Here is a 21070-nt window from a genome sequence, read left to right as displayed (position 1 = left end):
GGCCACTTTTAGGTTCAGAGTAGATCTTTCTGGTTTTCAATTTCATATACCCTTTAAGTATTGAATAAGTTTCACACTCACCCCTAAGCTAATACACCCTAGAATAGTACAGATCTTTGGAGTATATCAGTACCTAATATTTAAAAAAGTCACTGTTAGATGTTTTATGCTTTTAGCGTCTCTGTTTTGTGGTTCTTTCCCACAGATTTACCATATTTGTATGAGTAAAGCAAAGTACATATTTACTCTATGAAGCATTTCTAATGATGTAGGTCTACAGAAAAAGCCCCATCAGGATAGATCTAAACTAAAAAAATATTTTGTAATGCACTTTTGATGGTGATGAATTCTTTTAGGCCCTGTATGTCTGAAATCTTTTATTTTTGAAAGATTTGCTAGTATAGAATTCAGAGTTAACAGTTTTTGACTTAGTACTTTAAAGATTTTGCCCCACTGTCTTCTACTTAGATAATTTCTGACAAAAAGTCTTCTGTCATTCTTATCTTTAGTCCTCTTTATGTAATGTAACTTTCTAGATACTTTCAAGATTTTTTTGGTTATTGGTTTTACATATTTTGATTATGATGTGTCTTGGTATAATTTTTTTCATGACTCTTGTGCTTTAGATTTCTTGAGCCTCTTGAAATGTGTGTGCTTATAGTTTTTATCAAATTTGGTAATTTTTTATCTATTATTTCTTTAAATATTTATTTTGTTTCTGTTCTACTTTGAGGATTTCAGTTACACATATATTAGATCCCCTGAAGTTAAGTTCACTACTCTTTTCTTCATTGTGCCAGTTATTCTACCTTTTACATACAAAATGTGGTTCTCTGTTTTAATGTCGTTTATTAATGCTATCATCTGTGTCATTTCTGGCTCTCTTTCTAATGATTGTTAATTTTTTCCCTTCTCTCCTTTATCTGTTTTATTTTACTGCTGCTTTTCAGGCCTAGTAATTTTTACTTGGATGCCAGTCTTTAGAAGTTTTACCTGTTTAGTGCTATATATTTATTGTATTTCTGTTAATACTCTTACCCTTTCTTGGGGGAAACAGCTGAGTTACTTAAAAGCTGTTTGAGCTTTTTGATTCTTCCTTTTTTTTTTTTTAACTTTTAAGTTTTTGTTAGAACCACAGTAGCCTTTCAAGTTAATTTTTACCAACTGCTGAGGCTGTACTCTGCTGAGTCCTTTATCTATATCTTCTCCATTACAATGGTTTTCTACTTTGGCTTGTGAGAATATCTCTGTGTGACTCCTGGAGATTGTTTCCACTATCTGGTTTCCCAGCCTCAGGTAGTTTCCTTGCAAGCATATGCTGGTCAGTACTTACCTGAAGACTCAAGAGAGATCCTCTCCAAATCTTAAGAACTCTCTCTTTGCAGCTAACTCCTGTCTGGTACTCTTGCCTTCTAACTCTAACCCCCTTGGCCTACTCAGACTCTTAGCTCTTCTTCCTTATCTCAGAGATTTCTGGGCTCACCAGGACTCCTTCTCCTTGCATTACAACCTGGAAATCCTTTCAGTCTGTAAGCAAGGACAGTTGTAGGGCTCACATCAGTTCTTTCTCTTCTCTCAGGGATTATTGTTTTATAATGCCTGATATCCTATGTCTGAAAAACGATTGTTTAATATATTTTGTGCATTTTCAAAGATGATTCAAGTGAGGTGGAAAGGAAGCAGGTCCCTACTACTCGATCTTGGTTGGAAGTAGAAGTCCTAAGATTTCATTTTTAAAAATTATATTTTGGTTGAGAAGATGAATGAAAACGCATTCCTGATAAAGAGCTTTGTGTCACTATTTAGTCAAGGCTAGAATACTTTCTGTTTAAGACATAAATTATGTGGTATGCAATACACAGAAATGTTAGATCATTTCTCAGTACTTAAGGTCACTTGGAAAGAAACAAAACAGTCCAAGTCAACAAATAAATTTCAGTTCATATACAGAGTCGTCATAGCCTTGATTTTATTTTACCTAAAGCAAAAAATTGGAAGATTTTCCTTGAATTCCCATCCTTCAAGATTCCTGAGAATGTAATAGACCTATAAATACAGTAGCCATTTATCTTTTCATCTGAGGTAATAATTTTACTAATTAGTATTTCTTACTCCCAAAATCTGTGTTTTGTAGCATAAAATAGTATATTATCTCTCTATTATTTAACCTGGCTTAGTAAATTAAAGACATTATAGTACATGTTCTAATGAAAATAGGATTTTTTTTTAAGGTCAGAATGCTAAGAGAGACTGCTTGAGGCATGAAATTTTCAAACTTTTCTACTGGGATAAAGGCAATGTAGTAAAGCTGAAAGAATATGCTTGTGAGAGTGAAGGACCCTGATTTTAAGACATCTTTACTATTTACCTGTATCACTTTGGTCCAGTCCAGTTAAGTAAAGTCTATGACACACTGTTCATATTTAAGAGTGAGGTCTTTAAAAAATTATTGGCTTACTTGAAGAAGCATTTTAGTTAATGAATATACTACAGAAGAAATGAATAAAGTAAGAAATCACAATTAGAACACCACAGTGTAATAGATGCTATCGGCAGTATCCATGGATGAATACAATAATTAATAGGCAAAAATTTAAAGACAGACACATTTCCATATTCTCAAAGTATTTCTTTCGAAACATGTACTGTTTAAAAAGGGAAAAGAGTAATTTACAGTGGAGAAAATTCACAGACCAGCTTAACCAAGATCAAGGTTAATATCACCTATAACAAGACAATATCATTACATGCACTCATATCGGAATATATCCATCATATATGATGCATTTGAGAAGGACCCATCACCTCTGTGGTTAGGTGGCTTTTAAAATCCATAACTTTATTCATGAGAAAATATCAGACATACTCAAATTGCAGGACATTATATACAGTGTAATTATTACATCAGTGTCACTAATGACAATCAGTGTTGTGAAAAACAGGGAAAAACTGAGATAAAGTCTGAGGTTGAAGAAGACTAAGGAAACAAAACTAAATGTAATATAGATCCTGGAATAAGTAAAAGACAGTGGAATAACTGGTAAAGTCTGTATAAAGTTGTTAAATTACTAGCTAATTTCTTAGTTTTGATACTTGTACTATAGTTATATAAGATTATATCACTAGGGAAAGGTGGGGTATATGGGAATACTAATATTTTTACAGCTTTTCAGTAAGTTTATAATTATTTTCAAATAAAACATTTTTAAAAAGATGAGAACAGCATTTGTGGACAGCTTTTTAATATGTAGCTGAATTAAGCTTTTCATTAGCAAGGACCTCATTTTCGTAACGCGTGACATTTGTTTCTTAGGAGCAATTTAGTTTTTATATTGAAAATATGTACAGTTGATTCTTGAATAACATGGGGGTTAAGGGTGCTGACCCCTGCACAGTTGAAAATCTGCATGAAGCTTTGACTCCTCAGAAATTTGACTACTTATAATAGCCTTCTATTGACTAGAAGCCTTACCGTTAGCATAAAGTCAATTAACACATATTTTGTATCATATATATATTATATACTGTATCCTTATAATAAAGGAAGCTAGAGAAAAGGACATGTTCAGAAAATCATAAGAGAAAATACACTTATAGTATTTATTGAAAAGAAATCTGCATATAAGTGGACCTGTGCAATTTAAACCCATGTTGTTCAGGGGTCAACTATAATTTTAAGGTAGAGTACAGGGGTTCTTATTGGTAGTGTTCTGTAAGCAGATTAAAGAAAGAAAGAAAGCCAAGGATCCCACGGTTCAGAATGTAGGTCTTAATCTTGTAGTTTTCAAACCCACGCCTTACCCTTAACACTTTGGCTACTTTCCAAAGTTTGGAGCCTATACACTTGAGCTTTTCTGGAGAATAAGCTTTTGGTATGTTGTGGTTGCAGGGGCTAGGTATTCTCCATAATAACTGTTCTATTTGACTATAGTCTATAGGGTCTGCAGTTTTGTACCTCATTTTGAGGGAAAAGTAACAATCTTATAGAGTTTTTTTTCTTTATGATTAAGTGAGGTAAAATATATAAAGTGCTTTGAGCAAACACTCAATACATATTAGTACTTATTTCTACCAGGCCCACTCTGTTGGACTATTCAAGCCCATGTACTGTTCCGCTAACTCCCAAGTACATATTCCCATTGACTACAGTGTAACCCAGTGGCTCTAAGTAGTATAATTCTTCTGATGGGATTTTGTGATAAAAAGACTTGTGTTGTCTTATCATATTAAACTGTAAGTCTGAAATACTATCAAAACAATTTTTTTAAAAAAGGGTTATCTAATGAGAAAAAAATTGGAGAAATGGAAAAAAAATTGTTCTCATCTTCTTATCTGGTACTTCTTATAGTCTAACATTCTAACCACGGAAGGTTTTTGGTAGTCTATTAGGTATTTTGGAAGTGGTTGTCAATTTCGGTGGGAAAAGGCATAACACAATTTTTATTCACATGTTTCAGAAATATAAAATTTAACATTAATTTTTGACAGAATTCCAATGCTTTTTAAAATACTTATTATGCTCATAAAATTTTTGCATGTGCTGTAAGCACTTCATTGGTTAGTTAGTGTCAAATAATACTCAGGTAATGCCATACATGGAGTTAGATGAGGACACATTCATGTTATAGGTCTATACTGTGCCAGGTGCTTATTCCAGATTCTGTGGAGACAGAAGTGAACAAAGAGACAAAAAAAAATTCTTTTCTCACAGAGCTGACATTTTAGAGCATAGAAAGACATTAAACAAAATAAATAAGATGTGTTTCTTACTACATGTTGATACATGTTGTAGAGAAAATTAAAGTAGGAAAGGGGCTAGAGAGTGCCTAAGGGGTAGAGAAAAGGATAGTGTAATTTAAAATAGAGTAGACAGGGAAGTCCTCCTAAGGTGACTTAATACCTGAAGCAGGGTGATGTAGAGAGCATTCCTGGAGGATACATCAAGTACAAAGTCCTGGAGACAATAGTATGCCTTATGTGTTTGAGAAACAGCAAGTAGAGGCAAGTGTGGCTGGAACGCAATAAGATAAGGGGAAAATGGAGATTAGAGGAAACGAAGGGTAATTTCGCTAAGGCCTTGGAGACTCTATTCTCTTTTGATTTGTGATGTTCCTTTATTCTGAGCATCAAGTGGATAAAGTATGTAAGAAAAGTATACATGTAATATCTAGCACTTCACATAGGGGCTTACTGAATGTTTATTAAATTAATTTAAATTGCAAGATGTATAGAAATATTTTAAAGGTTCTTTGTTCCCTTGCTAAAGGAGCACTTCATTTTTAACTGCTTCATATAACATAATTCAAGATTCTGCTGTTCCTCTATATTTAGTTTACTGTCTTAAAATATTTGCCATCTCAATAATGTTATTGAATAGATGTTATCTTTAAATAAGATCTATTTTGTATTAACCTTAGTATTCATAATAGTCAGAATCTGCATTAATCAGAATCATTAATTTATTTTTTATATTATAAAACAAGTATTTATAAAAGTAAATAAATCTCATTTAAGTCCTATGTTTAGATTGGTTTCTTTAAAAATCTTTGTTTTTCTCTGTCATCTAGTTTGATTAAAGTTATTTTAATTGAGGGTTTTTTTTTTTTTAATAGCTAAACAGTTTTAAGAAATTCATTTCTTTCCTAGGAATATACTTCTACCAAAAGTTATCCCTGGTTTTTCAAAAGCTCACTGGTCTGCCTTTAGGAATTAAAATATATCCATGTAGTCTAGTTGACATTCTGCTGGTCGATAGCGTTCATGTATATGAGAGTCTTAGATTTAACGTTGAGTGCTTAGGAGAGCAAGAAAGTATACAAGGAATGGGTAGGCAATTTTTAAATGTATTGTCTTAAGACATTTTCATGATGGCCAGGTAAGCCCTATTCTTTTATTTTATGGATAAGTGTGAAAGTTTATAGAAAGCTCTGTGTAACCCCCCTTCCCCCATGCACTTTTTGATGAATACTTTGAATCATCAGTCTGAGAGATGATTCTGGGGTTGGGACATAATGAAGATGTGAACCAGGGAGTCATAATGTTGAAACTGGACAATTAGATCTTTATAGCATAATTTCCTTATTTTTCAAAGAGCAGAAGAATCCCATCGTTTATCATGTTCTGGTTGGACTCCTTTCTTATCGTTTGCTGGAGTTTGAACTTCAGAGCTATGGTGTCAACCCTGCTGTAGTATCTCAGGGGAGCTCCTAGTGTGGGGCTGGTGCCATGGCTCACCCTCCAACCTTTCCTTCTTCACTTCAGCCTCCTGCTCTGAGCTTTCCAATCCCCAGAGTAGCAAATGTTGAAAGAAGTTGCCCAGGTAAGTATGTGGTGGGAGAGGCTGGGGGAAAATGGTACTCTCATCAGTATTTTGAGGGTGGATGTTGGGCCAATTTAGTAGTTTTTTTGTTAGTTTAAAAATGTTTCTTCAAAAAATATTTTTCTTATAAATCATTAAACTAAAAAGTCTGGTGCTCTGAGATATAATTTTACTTCTTAGATGTGAAACAGGGAAAACCTTAAACTGAATAAACCATTAATGTTGTAATGCAAATGAAGGCTGTTAGGTGTGTGTGTGTGTGTGTGTATTTAATTTTATATTCTCCACGTCGTATAGCAGGACCAGAAAACTCATTTTCAGAAAAGAAGCTAAGAAAAAAAATTGGAAGACACAAATCTGTACACTTAAAATTTTGATACGTATAACTTGGTCTTAGAAGGAGGCAAGTTTTAGAGTCCTACTAGCTTTAGACATGCTGTTCTTCTATTTGCCAAGATTTTAGGCAGGTAGCTATATTTTTAATATCTGCAGGGATAGAAATTTCAGGCATCTTTTTCTTTGAAGAATAAACAGGAAGACTGGGATATTTCTACCTATCTCTAGGTTAGGGGTTAACAAAAATAACTATAGAAGCAGTTGAAGGCACAATACCTGGGACAAATTCAATAAGTATTTCAATGAATAAGGTCACCAAATCCTGTGCGTGTGTATGTGTGCGCGCGTACGCGCACGCACACACCTATGTATAAAATGCCAACAGTCCTGGCATCTGCTTCTCTGTCTTGTGCTGAAAATTGTGATCTAACATCATAGATTTGGTTTTTCAAAGGAATGATTTTTTTAGAAATAATTTTATAGCAGTATAACCCTGGGTCTGCACTACTTTGCTTACTAATGCTATCCCTTTATGGCTCTTGACCAAAAAAAGCCTTTCTTGCCAGAAAGCCTTCAAAAATTGATTCTTTAGTTCTTCCAGATCTATCATGTCTAATTCCAATCCACGGGATTTCTAAATTCTTTTACACATAACAAGACATTCAGAATTATACTCAGGAAAAATAAACTTAATATGGCCTATGATTACCAACATTTCTTCAGAGAAAGTGTGTCATGTTTAAAGACACCAAGTATTTGGTATTTGCAGGTCTTAAAATATTGAATCCTGAGCAGTTGATCTCACCTTTTCTTCTCTTAAGTTCTAGATTTGCTTTGTTCTGCTTTAATTTACTGGGAGCCTTGTAGAAATACCCCAGCAAAACAGACTATATATCCAGTTTCTTCTGGATTCCTTTCCTTCTTCCCTCTTTATTAGATTGATCCTCACCCCTTAAGGATTGGTTTAAGATATTCACTGTCATTAAAAATTTCCTTTATGCTCAGAGGAATTGTTTTATATCTAACTTATAGGTTTTCAACTGTTACATGTCTTTCCACTTGTATTTTATAAATTTATGTCTTAATATTTAAAAATAAAGTTTATTTTAATTTTAGGGCTCATGGTATGAGTTCACAACTCTTTATTGCTCAGAAGGCATATCAATTATACTTGGTTCTTTAGTTGGTATATGACTGTGTGCTTTTGTTTTTGGGTTAGCACTTTTCAAGTTATTAAGAGTATTGGTTTTAGAATGATGCACTTTTAAAATTTATATATTGATGGTTCAAGTTTAAATCTGTATAAGGCATATTGATACAGGTGATCTTTAAAGGTTCGGAAAACTGCAAAATCTGTTTCTTGAATTCAAAACATGTACAACATGGTCTCCCTAGATCAAAGTCAAACAAATAGAGGCATTTAGATTTTTTGTTAACACTCTTTAGAGAATTTGTAGATTTGGGGCACACATTTTAAGAGAATGTTTATGGTTTGGGGGAATATCAGTTGAGTAAGCCAGCTTCAGACCCCAGATTTCAGTAATGAATGGCCTTTAGATTAGGAAGAATGATATGTTCTTTTTTCTTTCTTTATGTGCCCTCTCCACGTGTTTCTCAGATAAGGGCTACCCTGTTTTCTTGGATGAGACTTCTTAGAAAATATTCTTATTACCCCTGGAAAGAACTCTCCCCATTCCCCAAAATAATGATTGTGGATGAGTTCATATAAATAGGTCCCTAGTTTTCTGCTGAATCACATTTCCAACCAGAGCCATATGTTTCCTGTGCATCTACTTGTTAACTGCTCTTTTAGCATTTATTAAGACTTTTATTACTCATTTTTGGGGCATTTGCAAAAACTTTGAAATGAATTGCTTTTATTTCCATGCTATCAATTCATGTTGATGAGTTTAGATATTCTACCATTAAAATTTATCTAAACAAACCTTCACTTTCCTTAGGTCCATTCTAAGCAGATTTATAAACTGTCCATTATATATTTATCATATTGTAAATATCAAGCCACAGTATTCTAGATCTAGTAGGACTCCAAGAGTAATAGCGCTTCTTACATGAGGAAAGATCATTTGTTCCTTTTCTAAAGCTTTCCAATTATTAAGTTCTTTGCTCTTCGAGAAAGATTTTTTTTCTAGCCATTGTATGTATGCTTTTCTTTCTTATTTAAGCTCATTTCGTTTTTTAGTGTTCTTCAGTAAAGAAATAAAATTGGGATTATTTATAATAGTTGTGAAACATGATTGGTAGCTCAGAATGCTATTACCAAAAAATACTGCCAAAAGAAATTCCTTGGGTTATAAATAGTTCTAGGCTGTAATACTTAATATTGGGAATAAGAAAAAACTAGTTTCATAGAATGTGGGCAGTCTCCTAGTGAGTTTTAACCTATCAGCTCTTCCCACTAATGGGCAATAATAATAATACCAGATTGACTTCAGATATCATGGCTTCTCATGAGTTGTTTCAAATGTTGATTAGTTTCAAATGTTGATTGACTTCATCTTGATAAAGGCAGACAAATGTTAGTGGCAGTTGGCTGTGATTTTTATTAATTAGTTTTTGCCTGCTTTGTAGACAACAGAGAACTTAGATGTTATGTGAAGTGCTTGCTGATAGTGAATGTGGAATTGGGAAGGAAAAGTAAGCAGGAAGTCAAATTCTGTATTCAGCAAGCAGAGTGTATTTTGGCACTCTATCCTTTATAACACAAGGTGAGTTCAAACTCTGTTGCCAAACGTAAAAAATTGTCTATGGAAAAGTCTTCATACTTTAATGTTTTGAAATAGTTGATTTTATTATGGTTCATATGTATCAACATGTTAACAGTAAACCTGCTAGCTACATTAGAGAATCCGTAAGAAAAAGTTGCCATTAGGGGTTTGTTCTTCTAAGCCAGGTTTTAGATGTATCTTACATATGTAATGCTACAATGTCTCTTTTAGTAGCTTGTAATGAAATTTAGAGTTATGTTATAATCATCATAATGCCTTGAAGGATTAAATGTTCTCTAGATTTAGAACTTAAAAATATTTCACTTGGAAACTAGAATCAGTAATTACTTTTTAATTGGTATAATAATGTTCTTTGAAGCACAATTTAAAAAAATAATGTAACTTTCTCTAAAATACATAAAATCGGTCTAGTAGATACTGACTTTTGTTTCACATGGCTCTAGCCAGTCCATTTTCATTCTTCTGCTATAGAGATCTTTGAACATACACAGATATTTGATTGTGGCATTCTCTGCTTACCATTGTTCACCACAAAATAAAGCGTAAGCACCCATCCTCCCCTCCCTGTATTTTCCCCCTTACTGCTTCTCCCATCATGAAGTTTACAATTTGAGGAGAATACACACATTCAATGATTAGTTCTATGTGTGGGAGTTGGTGTACTATAGTGGCTAAAAAAGCGGGGGGGGAGGGTCTAGCAGGTTGTGTAGGTCCATATTTCATCTCTGTCTCTTATCAAATATGGAATCTTGGGCATATCAAATCTATGGCCTTGGTCAGTTTACCCAGCTTCTCTGGTGCTCAGTTTTCTCATCTAAAAATGAGTACTACATAGTAAATACTTGAGAATTACATCAATTATAGAATTATTACAGTTGTCCCTCCTTATCCACAGTTCTGTTTTCTATGGGTTCAATTACCTGTGGTCAACCATGCTCAGAAAATATTAAATGGGAAATTCCAGAAGTAAACAATGTATGAATTTTATATTGCACACTGTTTTGAGTAACGTGATGGAATCTCAGGCTGTCTCATTCCTTCCTAGCTGGGACATGAATTATCCCTTTGTCCAGCATTTCTGCACTATATATACTACCCACCATCAGCAATTTAGTAGCCATCATGGTTATTAGATGAGTTTTCAGAGAGAGAGCGAGCATACTTATTTAACTTTTATTACTGTATGTTGTTTAATTGCTTGTTTTATTATTGTTCATCTCTTTGCCTAATTAAACTTTATTATAGATATGCATGTATAGGGGAAAAAAACATTATATAGGTTTTGGTGTACTGCTTAAGGTTTCAGGCATCCATTGGGGATTTTGGAATGTGTCCCCCATAAATAAGGGAGGACTACTCTAGTAAGGAAATTATGAGGATTGCATAAATAATACATTTTTAAACATTTAGGTTATATTGCTTGGCACATAGTGGTCAGTAAGGTATTTCTTATTATAGTATAATTATAGTTATGATAAAGTATTTTCAGTGACTGTAAATTAGGGGTCCTAACTTAGTGTGAAAGTTTCAAAGAATGGGAGAAAGAGCATTCTAAGTAGAAGTATCAGGATATGCAGAGGCCCTGAAGTAGAAAAGATCTTGTGTTTGAGTAGCTGAGGCATGGCAGCAGTTTAGTGGTGGCAGGGGAGCTGTGGAGAAAGTTAAGGTCAGAGAAGTTACCTAGGGCCTTGTAAGCCTTATTGATTTGGCAAGCTGCTGAAGCATTTCAGCCCGCAGGGCCATGACAATTAAAATTTTATTTTAAAAATACACTTTGATATGGGAGAGATTTGAGGGGAATAAGTGGATTAATAAAAACCTCTTTGGAGGATACTGGAGATGCTTGTGCTAGGAAATGACAGAGAAGGAAAGATGGATAATTTCAATAAGTATTTAGAGTTAGTCTGATCAGCTCGAGTGTCAGTTGTTGGAGATCACAGGAGTTACATGTGGCATTCTTCAGAGGTTATCATGAATAGGAACAACTGAATAACCTTTGTTAAGCTGAAGTATAAGGTTTGTGTTGGGTTTTGAGATAATTACTGTTTCAAAGTTATGTTAAAGTTATGATCTCAGGAAACCTGATTTGTATCCTCTAGAATATTAATGAGATATGAGAACAAGAAAGTAACAAAGTTGATAGAGTGGTTATTTATATGGCATATAATAAAGCGCTAGTCGAGGGCACTCTGGCTTAGTTCATCACCTAGATTTTTGTTCCTGCCTATACTCTTACCCTCCTAACCTGGCAGAATTCTAGCCTACTTTTTTTTTTCTTTTTTTTTTTTAATCAGCTATCATTAGACATCCTCCCTCTTGGTTTGATTCATACTTTTTATTAAAAGTTTCCTGGGCTTTCTCTCACTTCTGAGCACTTATGCTGCTGTCTATTATACCAAAGTTTGCTTCTACCTCCCACCCCACACACTTGTATTTTTTCTTTAATCAAGACTTTGTTCACCCAAACGTTACTTGTTTTACAATAAAAACTTTCAGTCTGTTTTCCTCAAAGTTAGATATTTCCTTGTGTTCCCAAAGCACCTGTACAGATTTTTATATTGTAATTGTTTATTATAGATCTGTCTCCCAACTATAATGAGCTTTTTCAAGACTTGGGGCTGTTATTTCATTTTTGTCTTAACACAATTCCTGGCATAATTCATATAGTAAACCCTCAGCATGTTTGTTGAAATGCGAAGGGAGACCAGTAAGGAGGCTTAAAAAAATAATAAATAAAACTAATCCAGAGTTTAAACTAATATGATGATAGGAAGAATGGTAAAAACAGATGTGAAAGCCACTCTGAGGAAAAGATAGAACTTGATAGGTGTGTAGAAGCAGAAGAAAGTAACTCAGGAAATCAGTTTTAAAGATTACTGATTTAGGTTATTAAATTGTACTTCTCCAGTAGAAATGTCTAGCAGCACTTTAAAAGATTTTGTTAGAACCTTGAGTTAAGACTGGAGATAGATTCTGAAATCAAGCTATGTTGGTTTGCTATCAAGAAGAGGACCACTCTGCCATGGGATGTGTTTTCATGCCCTGGGAATAGGATTTTATGCATGAGCCAGCATTTGCCAGCATTATAGAGAATAAATGGGTTTCAGAGTAAGTTCCTTTTTAGAAGTTTGTGTACAATTAAATATTGTTATGCCTTGAATATGGTCTAAATCTTTTTTAAAATCCATATTTATCTCTTTATCTATACACGTACACACATGCATGCATTTTTATTTATAAAGTGTCTTGTTTTTTTTTTCCCTGGCCATTTAAAAAGCTCCAGACCTTGCCTCTTATTTCTTATGTTCTGTAATTGCCATTCATTTTACTTGGATCAGGGGCCACTTTACCAGTCTTTAAAGTTGTTGGTTAAAATTATCTCAAGTTTGGGGATTCTTTTTCTATGATTATTCTGATTTACTGCATTGGTTTTGAAATACTATAGTTAAATATTGAGACTATCATACCTTACGATTTCCTAGCTAGTCCAAGTTAAATAATGAAGTGTACACACACGCATGCACACATACATACATACACACTTTCTTGTGGAGTGAAAGGGAAGATTAAATTTTTTAAGTTTGTGTTCCAAAACTTAAGAAACTTTGCTTTTGGCACACACATATGTTGTTTTTTAGTAAAATCTTTTTATTTTTTCTTTGTTATGATATCTCATGAGAGTCAAGAGAGGTGGTCAGTTAACAAAGCAGATACAAGTCCTTGATATGTTTGCTTGAAAAAAGCTGACAGATTGTATATACTAAAGATCCTAACAAATTTTATGTGTATTAATATAAAATGAAGTATGATTTATTTTTAAATTCCCATTTACCAAGTTGACTTTAATAAAAATGATATAACTGGTCATTTTGATGTATTTCAAAATAGTGTTGACATATCTCTTTGAAATTGATAAAAATTAATTACTAGGTTCTTTTGATTTCTACTTAATTTCTTCCAGGAGGTAATGTTACCCTTTTATATTATCATCCACCTATCTATCTATCTGTCCATTAGTGTCAGCTCTCCTTCAAAATATATCCTTTAGCCATTTCTAATCACTTCTGCCACTGCCATCATCTCTCACTAGCCTTTTTCCCTGTCCATTCTTGTCCCCTTTTTTGTTCAGTTCTTACAGAGTAGCTGTGATCATTTGGTGTATATACACACACACCAAATTATGTCCATCTTAAACTTCCCGGAAACCCATCTCACATAGAATAAAATCCAGTGTCCTTCAGGCCTTCCAAACACAACATGATCTGGCTCCCACCACTATCTCTGACTTCAATTCCTACCATGTCCCACTAAGTTTATGCTGTTTGAGCCACACCACTGAAGATCTTGCTGTTCCTCTATGTTGAATACTTTTCTGCTTGATTATCTTCCCTTCCTAGCTATCTATCCTAAAATACTTTCCTGCCCCATTTTATCATTATGTATGAAATAAAGGAGGGGCCATTTAAAATTAAATGAAACTAGTTCTTATGAAAAACTTACTATGTTGTTGTTTTCCTTTTTGATATTGCCATAGATCAGACAATTCTTTCTTTCATCCCAGTACTTACCTATCTCTGGACTGGGGTTTGCATTTGCAGAGTATTACACTGTTATCTATCTTTGCTTAAGTCATTTAAGAATAATTAGTATTTTCACTGTTGTGTAATTTTTATCGAAGCAGGTAAAACAAAAATGACAGTTTGCATATTTGTGTTTTTTCCCTCTGCCTCGTGCACATACACCCAGTGAATCTGGTATTGATGGAACATTTCTGTTTTCCTTTGTGTGAGGCATTTTGTATGTTTAGCTTTGTTTTCAAAACAGTAAAACCTCTTCGTACAATATTAGCATGACGTTTTTCTATACAAATTTAATTTTGGAATTCTAGGAGTCTACAATTGGTTTTGAAGATGTTATACAAAAATTGTCAAAAGACAAGTTTATTCTGTATCCATTTGAGTTAATTTATGGGTGTTAAATTTGATTAGAGATACCCTGGTACTTCCTGGAATTTATTGAATACTTTAAGTTTCGTGTCATTTTTTCCCTGTATCCTTTTTTAAAGTAGAGCTCAGAAGTAATGGTCCTTTTAAGAGAATAAATGCATCCTTAACTTTTGCAAAACAAAAATCTAAAATCAGATATGTAAAGAGTCTTAATCTGTAGATAATAAAGTGCTTTTCTTCTGTCACTTTTTCTAAAATTAAACTGACTGAAACACACTTCTTTTTCCTGTTAGTGACTACTTAGGGGGTTGGTCGATAGGCATGTGGGATACTATCCCCTGAAATTACATTTGGAATGACAGAATAGCTTTTATGAGATTCACCAGGAAGTCCACTTCCCAAAGATTAAATATATCCAAACAAATTAATGCACCTTTTAAAAATATCTTTTATTTCACACCTAAAGAAATTAATAGCCCAAAAACGTACAGGAAAGCAGTGGTTAAATTCTCTTTCACACTGTTGTTCATATTTAACAGAGTAACTTTTTTCAGACTTCAACAGGAAGAATAAATATTTGGGTTTTCTACAGTTTTAATAGGGAATTTAAGAAACAAAGCAGTTATTAGCATGGGTGCTTTCAACAAACTTGCACATCAAATTTGGCCCTTAAAGTCTATATCATACTAGTTCACTATGTAACTACAGTGTTTCCTTTAGAAATGAGAAAAGAAATTGTTCATGTCTTATTTACAATGGGAGAAAATACCCTTATTCATAATGAGTTTACAAAGCAGATGTCAGATTTGATGTTTTCCCCCAAAATTCTTGTGAAAAGATGTAGTTGTCACCATGTATTCAGTTCTTTACAAATCTCCTATCATGACTGTTCAGTTTACTTTGAACTACAAAGTACTCTTGAGGGGAAGGCACATTGACCTTAAATAACCTCAGTATACAGATAATTTTGGAAATTTTCTAGAGGTAATCTTAAAAAAATTACAGGTAAAAATTAGCATAGGTTTAGTAACTGTTTTGGTGTCGACTCAAAACTGCTCGTGTTGGATATGGTAAAGACTTAAAAAGTAAAAGAGTAAGCAGGTTACATAATGGAGATCATAAATTTTCACCAAGATGATGAGAAAAAATTACTGTTATATGAGTGGATGCTTGTGGCTTGAGATGAAATTCCTAGTATGCCACTGCACACTGACTCAATAAGTGCTATGTCTTAATAAACTTAGATTATAAGTGAAGATCATACAATCTGGAAAACGTGATTTAAGAAGTAGATATAGTGATGACAAAGATACTGATATTGAATATGTATATAAAGGTTTCGAATAATTAAACCCAAACTTAATTTTAAAAAAATCTTTGTATCAGAAAATTATATTTGGAGTTGCAATTTTTTCAAGAGGAAGGGCTATTTCTTTTAATGTAAATGGATTAATTGCATAAGACAGACTTTACATTTCTCTTCTTACTCTTAGAGCTGGAAGTAAACATTTAATACTATATTGTTATAGTCAGATTTTTGACTTTCTCACTAACCAATAGCCCTTAGTCAATCTGTTTCTTTATCTTAGCAATGCTCCCTTCATTTTCTGTTTTTGCTTAAGAGTAAGGTAAAGTTTAATATTTTCCGAAATATTATTCTTGATAAAAGTAATATTTTTGTTTAGGTGACAAACAGCATGTTTGGTGCTTCAAGAAAGAAGTTTGTAGAGGGGGTCGACAGTGACTACCATGACGAAAATATGTACTACAGCCAGTCTTCTATGTTTCCACATCGGTCAGAAAAAGATGTAAGTTAATCAGTTACATTATGTGTACTCAATGGTGTAAGCCTGTTTCTCTTTCTGGTTCCTGGAAGCAGTTTGTAAACTGCAGAGTACTGTCTTTGCTCGAGTGACTGTGTCTTAAGCACATTGCTAGGCCTTTGGGATACCAAGATAATGAACTTGAATTCTAATGGGAGACAAAGTGTTCAATAATTCTCAAGTTAGGATATGGTAATACTATGGTAGGAGGTACTCAAAGACATGGAGTAAACATAATATTCTAGATAATCGATTTTTTGTGTGTGTGTGTGTGTGTGTGTGTGCGCGCATGTGAAGTACACACACACAATGGCAGGTTTCAGTGAAAATTTTACCTTTGCTTTGTAATCTTCTGATTATAATTCTAGGCCTCAGATAAGAACAGCATCTCTCCTATATTCAGTTCTAGAGATGCTCTGATAGAAAAATTTTTGAAAAACTGTATCTAGAACATGAAAGATGATACAGAGGTATGAATTAAATGCTTTTGAAAGATGGTAGTTCAGTAATCCCATTAGGAATGAAAGGATATAGGGCACAGCCAACTCATAATTAGCCAATTGGTAAAATATTTTAAATAAATTCTGTTGTTTTCAAATTCTGGTAAGCTAAATTATACACTGTACATTAAATCTTCGCTTAATATCATCAATAGGATCTTGGAAATAGACTTTAAGCAAATGACATAATGAAACCAGCTTTACCATAGGCTAATTGATAGAAACAATAGTTATGTTCTTCTGGCATATTCTGTTCACAAAAACATCACCAGATTTCTAAATAAAACACTTCTAAACATTGAAATAAATTTGAGCTATACATACATTTAAGAAAGATTAATAAAAATGAGATTTTCCAATCTGCTTATTCTAGGTCAGGGTCGAGGCTAGAGCCTATCCTGGTAGCTCAGGGTGCAAGGCAGGACCCAGCCTCGGACAGGATGCCACTCTATCGTAGGGTGCACTCAAATACACACATCCATCCTCACTTACTCAGACTGGGGCGATTTAGATGCACCAGTGATCCTAACGTTAAAATGTCTTTGGGATGTGGGAGGAAACCAGAGTACCTGGAGAAAACACACACAGACATGGGGAAAATGGGCAAGCTCTGTAATCAGTGGCCCCCACTGGGAATCGATTTACTTTTTTTTCACCAATGTTATAATGAAACAACATTAAATGACATTATTTGAGGACCTGCTGAAAACTATAGTCAAACTTCTTGTATTCTACCTTTTTTCCTCTTTGAAATCTTTATAAACTTGCTATTCCTAATTTCCCTATCTTTATAATAATCTACTCTAGTTATTAACCTAATGAGATTCTTAATTTTAAAACATAAAATTCTGTGATATGTAATAAATGTCCTCATTTTTCATTAAATTTATCATTAGTAAATCACTTTTTCTGTCTTTTAGAATTTCAAAAATTGGCTTAACCTAGGTTTAACTTAGGATTTCGGTGTTTTTTTTTTAAACTTTTCCCCCATTTTTGTGTTATTCCCTTTTATTTTTATTTGAAAATTGTGTCATTTTGGCAACAAACTATCAATTGGAGTATTAGGGCTCTTTCCAAATTATGTGTGTTGTACTTTCTTTATAATTAGTATGCAGTTTAACAGCTCATAGAATAATGCCATCCAATTAATCTTGTTATATAATTGTTCTAGCTATTTGCTATTTGATGTAAATTATATTTATTTTTTACATAAGTTGCTATGTTTAAGTATTGATCTTGTAGTTAAAGAATTTGGGACGTCTTTCTGATAGCATCACTGCAGAAACTATAAAACTAATCTACCTGTGTGTTACTATGATTGTAGTACAAGTTAAGTTTGATGGAAAAGTGGCAATGGACTGTTACTTATTAATGAAAAAGCCTTTATTCTGATTAGGATAATATGAAACTTTCAAACTGAATCTGAAATAAAGTATGTGAAAGAAATAAATGATAGTATTTTCTGTTTTCTAGAGAACAGAAATTCTATATGTCAGAGTTTTGTAGTCAGAATTATTTACATCCATTCACATACTCACATGTATTGGTTACCATTCCAATGTAGTTGTTTGTCACAGAACTAACAGAATAATTTGCGTCACAAAAATTTTTTTAAAAATTAGTTAAGAAGGTAATAAGACATAGGGATTAGGAATTTGGGCTCTAAAGCAGTACAGGTATATGTTTGGATCATTGCCTGTTAGCAAGAACTTCTCACCTCAATTTTCTCATCTGTAAAATGATAATAATAATATATGTAGTACCTATTTATAAATTTTTGCTGTTGCTGATATACAAATTTTAGAAAATATGAATGGGGAAGAAAAGTATCTATAATGTTGACAATCAAGAATAATTTATTGCTAGCATTTTAATTTTATACTTTAAATTTTTATTTTTTACATGTTATTTAAATCTCTGGGACATATTGACATATTTTCTATTAGAAAGTTTGTGGTAATTTTTACTTTATTAGCACTCCATTCCCTTAAGAATACCAGCTATTACCTTTAAGTCTTTGCCAATAAACAAAAGAAACTTGTTTTAATGTACAGTAAAGCATTGCTAAATTTGCGTGCGTGCATACACACACAGTGATGTGCCTTTTCATGTAGTTATTGGCCAGTTTTATTTCTTTCTGTGTGGATTACCTATTTTTGTGTTATTTTCTATTTTTCTGTGGTACATAAGTTATATGATTTAAATGGTTTAAGGTGTGAATGTTATGATGCCAGATTCTCCTTTGCTGTGAATATTCAGTTGTCCCAACACCATTTATAATTAGATCACCAGTCAGAAAATTTCCATAAAAGACCAGCTAGTAAACATTTTAGGTTTTGCGAGCCAAGAGCTAAATAAAAGATATTAAGTAGGTATTTATATAACCAATTAAAATGTAAAAAAACACCCATTCTTAGTTCATGCACCCTATAAATGTAAGCAATGTGCTGTATTTGGCTTTTGTTCAGTAATTTGGCCTCCCCTCAGTTAGACCATTTATATATGGCTAATTAAATTGCTAAGTAGTTCTTTAAGCTACTTACTTTCCAAGATTTTTTATTTCGTTCGAGAGATGCCCGTATGTGTGTATGTCTTTCTATAGAATGCTAAATTTGCTCTTTTGAAATATAAATGTAGTTTTGTAAATATTATATATATGCTACTTAAATGTTTTCACAAGACTTAATAAATCATAGGCAGATATAGGCTTGCTTTCTTTTTTATCTTAATTATTTTCTTTTTGGAGACCTTACAGAAAATGATAAGCATTTATATAAGCCATATAATAGATGACTCTTGAATTTTTTTTAAAAAGTATATTTGTATTTTAATTGCTAACATGTCTTCTCATTTTAGAAGTCTGTGTACTCACATGATGATTCTTAAGCATGATTATTTTAGGACAAGCGTGTGATTTTTCTTACTTTAATATATGCTGGAAAGACATGAAATGTGACACCTGTTCTTTACTTTTAAAAAACTCTTAAAACTGTTAAGAATAGGCTACTTCCTTATTTTGAGAAAGAGCAACCAGTTTAAACTCATACCTAGCTTTCATACTTGCATTAGCCTACAGCAGATACGGCAACCAGAATTCCTCTCAGGTCAATCTTTCATTAAAATCTAGTATAAAATAAGGATACTTTCTATCACCATTGTCATTGCCATCCTCATGATTAGTATTTAACTTCTTTCTGGAATCATGCTGGCTGACTTTCCAGCTCATTGAATTTATTCTATATCAGAACCTTCGCAATTTCATTTTTCAGATCTTCGCATGGTTCTCTCTTTCTCAATACATCCAGGTAGCTGCTGAAATATCTTACCTAAGAAAACTCTCTGATCATTCTTTTCCTAAGTAGGCTTGTATATACTATCAGTACTCCTCCAACTATAGCTTTGTAAATTCTTTCTTGCATTCATTGTAACAATCATAGCTCCTATCTCTACCTGAAAGTGCATATTCATTAATTGTTTATTATCTGTCTATTCACTAGAATTTAAGTTTATCAAGGAGGCTCTCAGTGAGTCTTTGTTAAAAAAAGGGAGGGAAAGTTGAGTGTGAAAGAAAACCGAACTAACATTATTTGCAGATGATATTATTAACCTAAAAAACTCAAAGGCTTTCTTTAAAACTTTTAATAGAAAATATGAATGCATAAAAATGTGTCAAATTTTTATTACTGTGATAACCCAATAGTTAAATGTAAATAAATCAGACTATATTCTAAAGAAATTGGAAATGTCAAATCATTTGAAAAGAATGTTCTAAAACCTCTTAAGTTGACATTCACATGTTCAAACTCAGTATATTAAAAAGATAAAACCCTATTTCTAAAGAGTAAAATGATATATCAAATTCTGGTATATCTACAAAAATTATTACAAAATGTTTTGTCTCAGTAATAATAGGAATTTATATTCATAAAATACCATTTTATTCCTATCATACTAGCAAGGTGTGGTATGTGTGTGTGGTGGTGGTGGGGGGAGTGTTGTTTTTCTTCTATTGGAAGAATAGCCAATATCTGTAAGGGATCATTGAAATAACTGCTGTGGAAGTGTAATTAATACAGACTTTGTAGAAAATGGTTTATCAATGCCTATTAAGATAAGAGCCTTTAAAAATGTGAATGTTTCTTGAATCGGTCATATGCTTTGTATAAATTTGTACTTTGGTTCTAACCTAAAATTTAGATAATAGAATATAAAGATGTTCATATCCATACTTTTTTTTAGTAAAGAATTTTTTAATGTTCAATAGGAATTAATTACTATTGACAGTAATTATTGACTTTTGGCATATATTTTTCATTTTTGAAAATTTAATGTTTTAATCAAAAATACTTGAAGTATGTAGTAAACTCATAATTTGTTATGATCTGATTCATAAGAT

The 21070-nt window shown here is 32.8% G+C and overlaps 1 protein-coding gene and 1 non-coding gene across 7 annotated transcripts in view; one reads left to right on the top strand and one right to left on the bottom strand.

Annotated features, from left to right (window-relative positions):
- CNOT2 (CCR4-NOT transcription complex subunit 2) overlaps positions 1 to 21070 on the top strand; it is a 98394-nt gene that overhangs the window by 40978 nt on the left and 36346 nt on the right. For 3 of the 6 annotated variants that reach the window (XM_036236837.1, XM_016152322.2, XM_016152318.2), the window contains exon 3: positions 16037 to 16159. The exons of 2 other annotated variants lie outside the window; for them this stretch is intronic. In XM_036236837.1, coding sequence (XP_036092730.1) covers positions 16037 to 16159 — 123 coding nt within the window. Of the gene's footprint in view, positions 1 to 6261; positions 6320 to 16036; positions 16160 to 21070 lie in introns of all 6 variants that reach the window. One more of the 6 variants, XM_036236838.1, reaches the window with a different exon arrangement.
- Positions 180 to 308, bottom strand: LOC118614514. Its single transcript, XR_004956100.1, has one exon. It is a non-coding gene; the product is annotated as a small nucleolar RNA SNORA18 (small nucleolar RNA).

This window comes from Rousettus aegyptiacus, unplaced genomic scaffold, assembly GCF_014176215.1.
Source record: "Rousettus aegyptiacus isolate mRouAeg1 unplaced genomic scaffold, mRouAeg1.p scaffold_m13_p_2, whole genome shotgun sequence".
Classification (NCBI taxonomy): domain Eukaryota; kingdom Metazoa; phylum Chordata; class Mammalia; order Chiroptera; family Pteropodidae; genus Rousettus; species Rousettus aegyptiacus.
The sequence above is the reverse complement of the archived record's forward strand: the minus strand, read 5'-3'. Positions and strand labels throughout refer to the sequence as shown.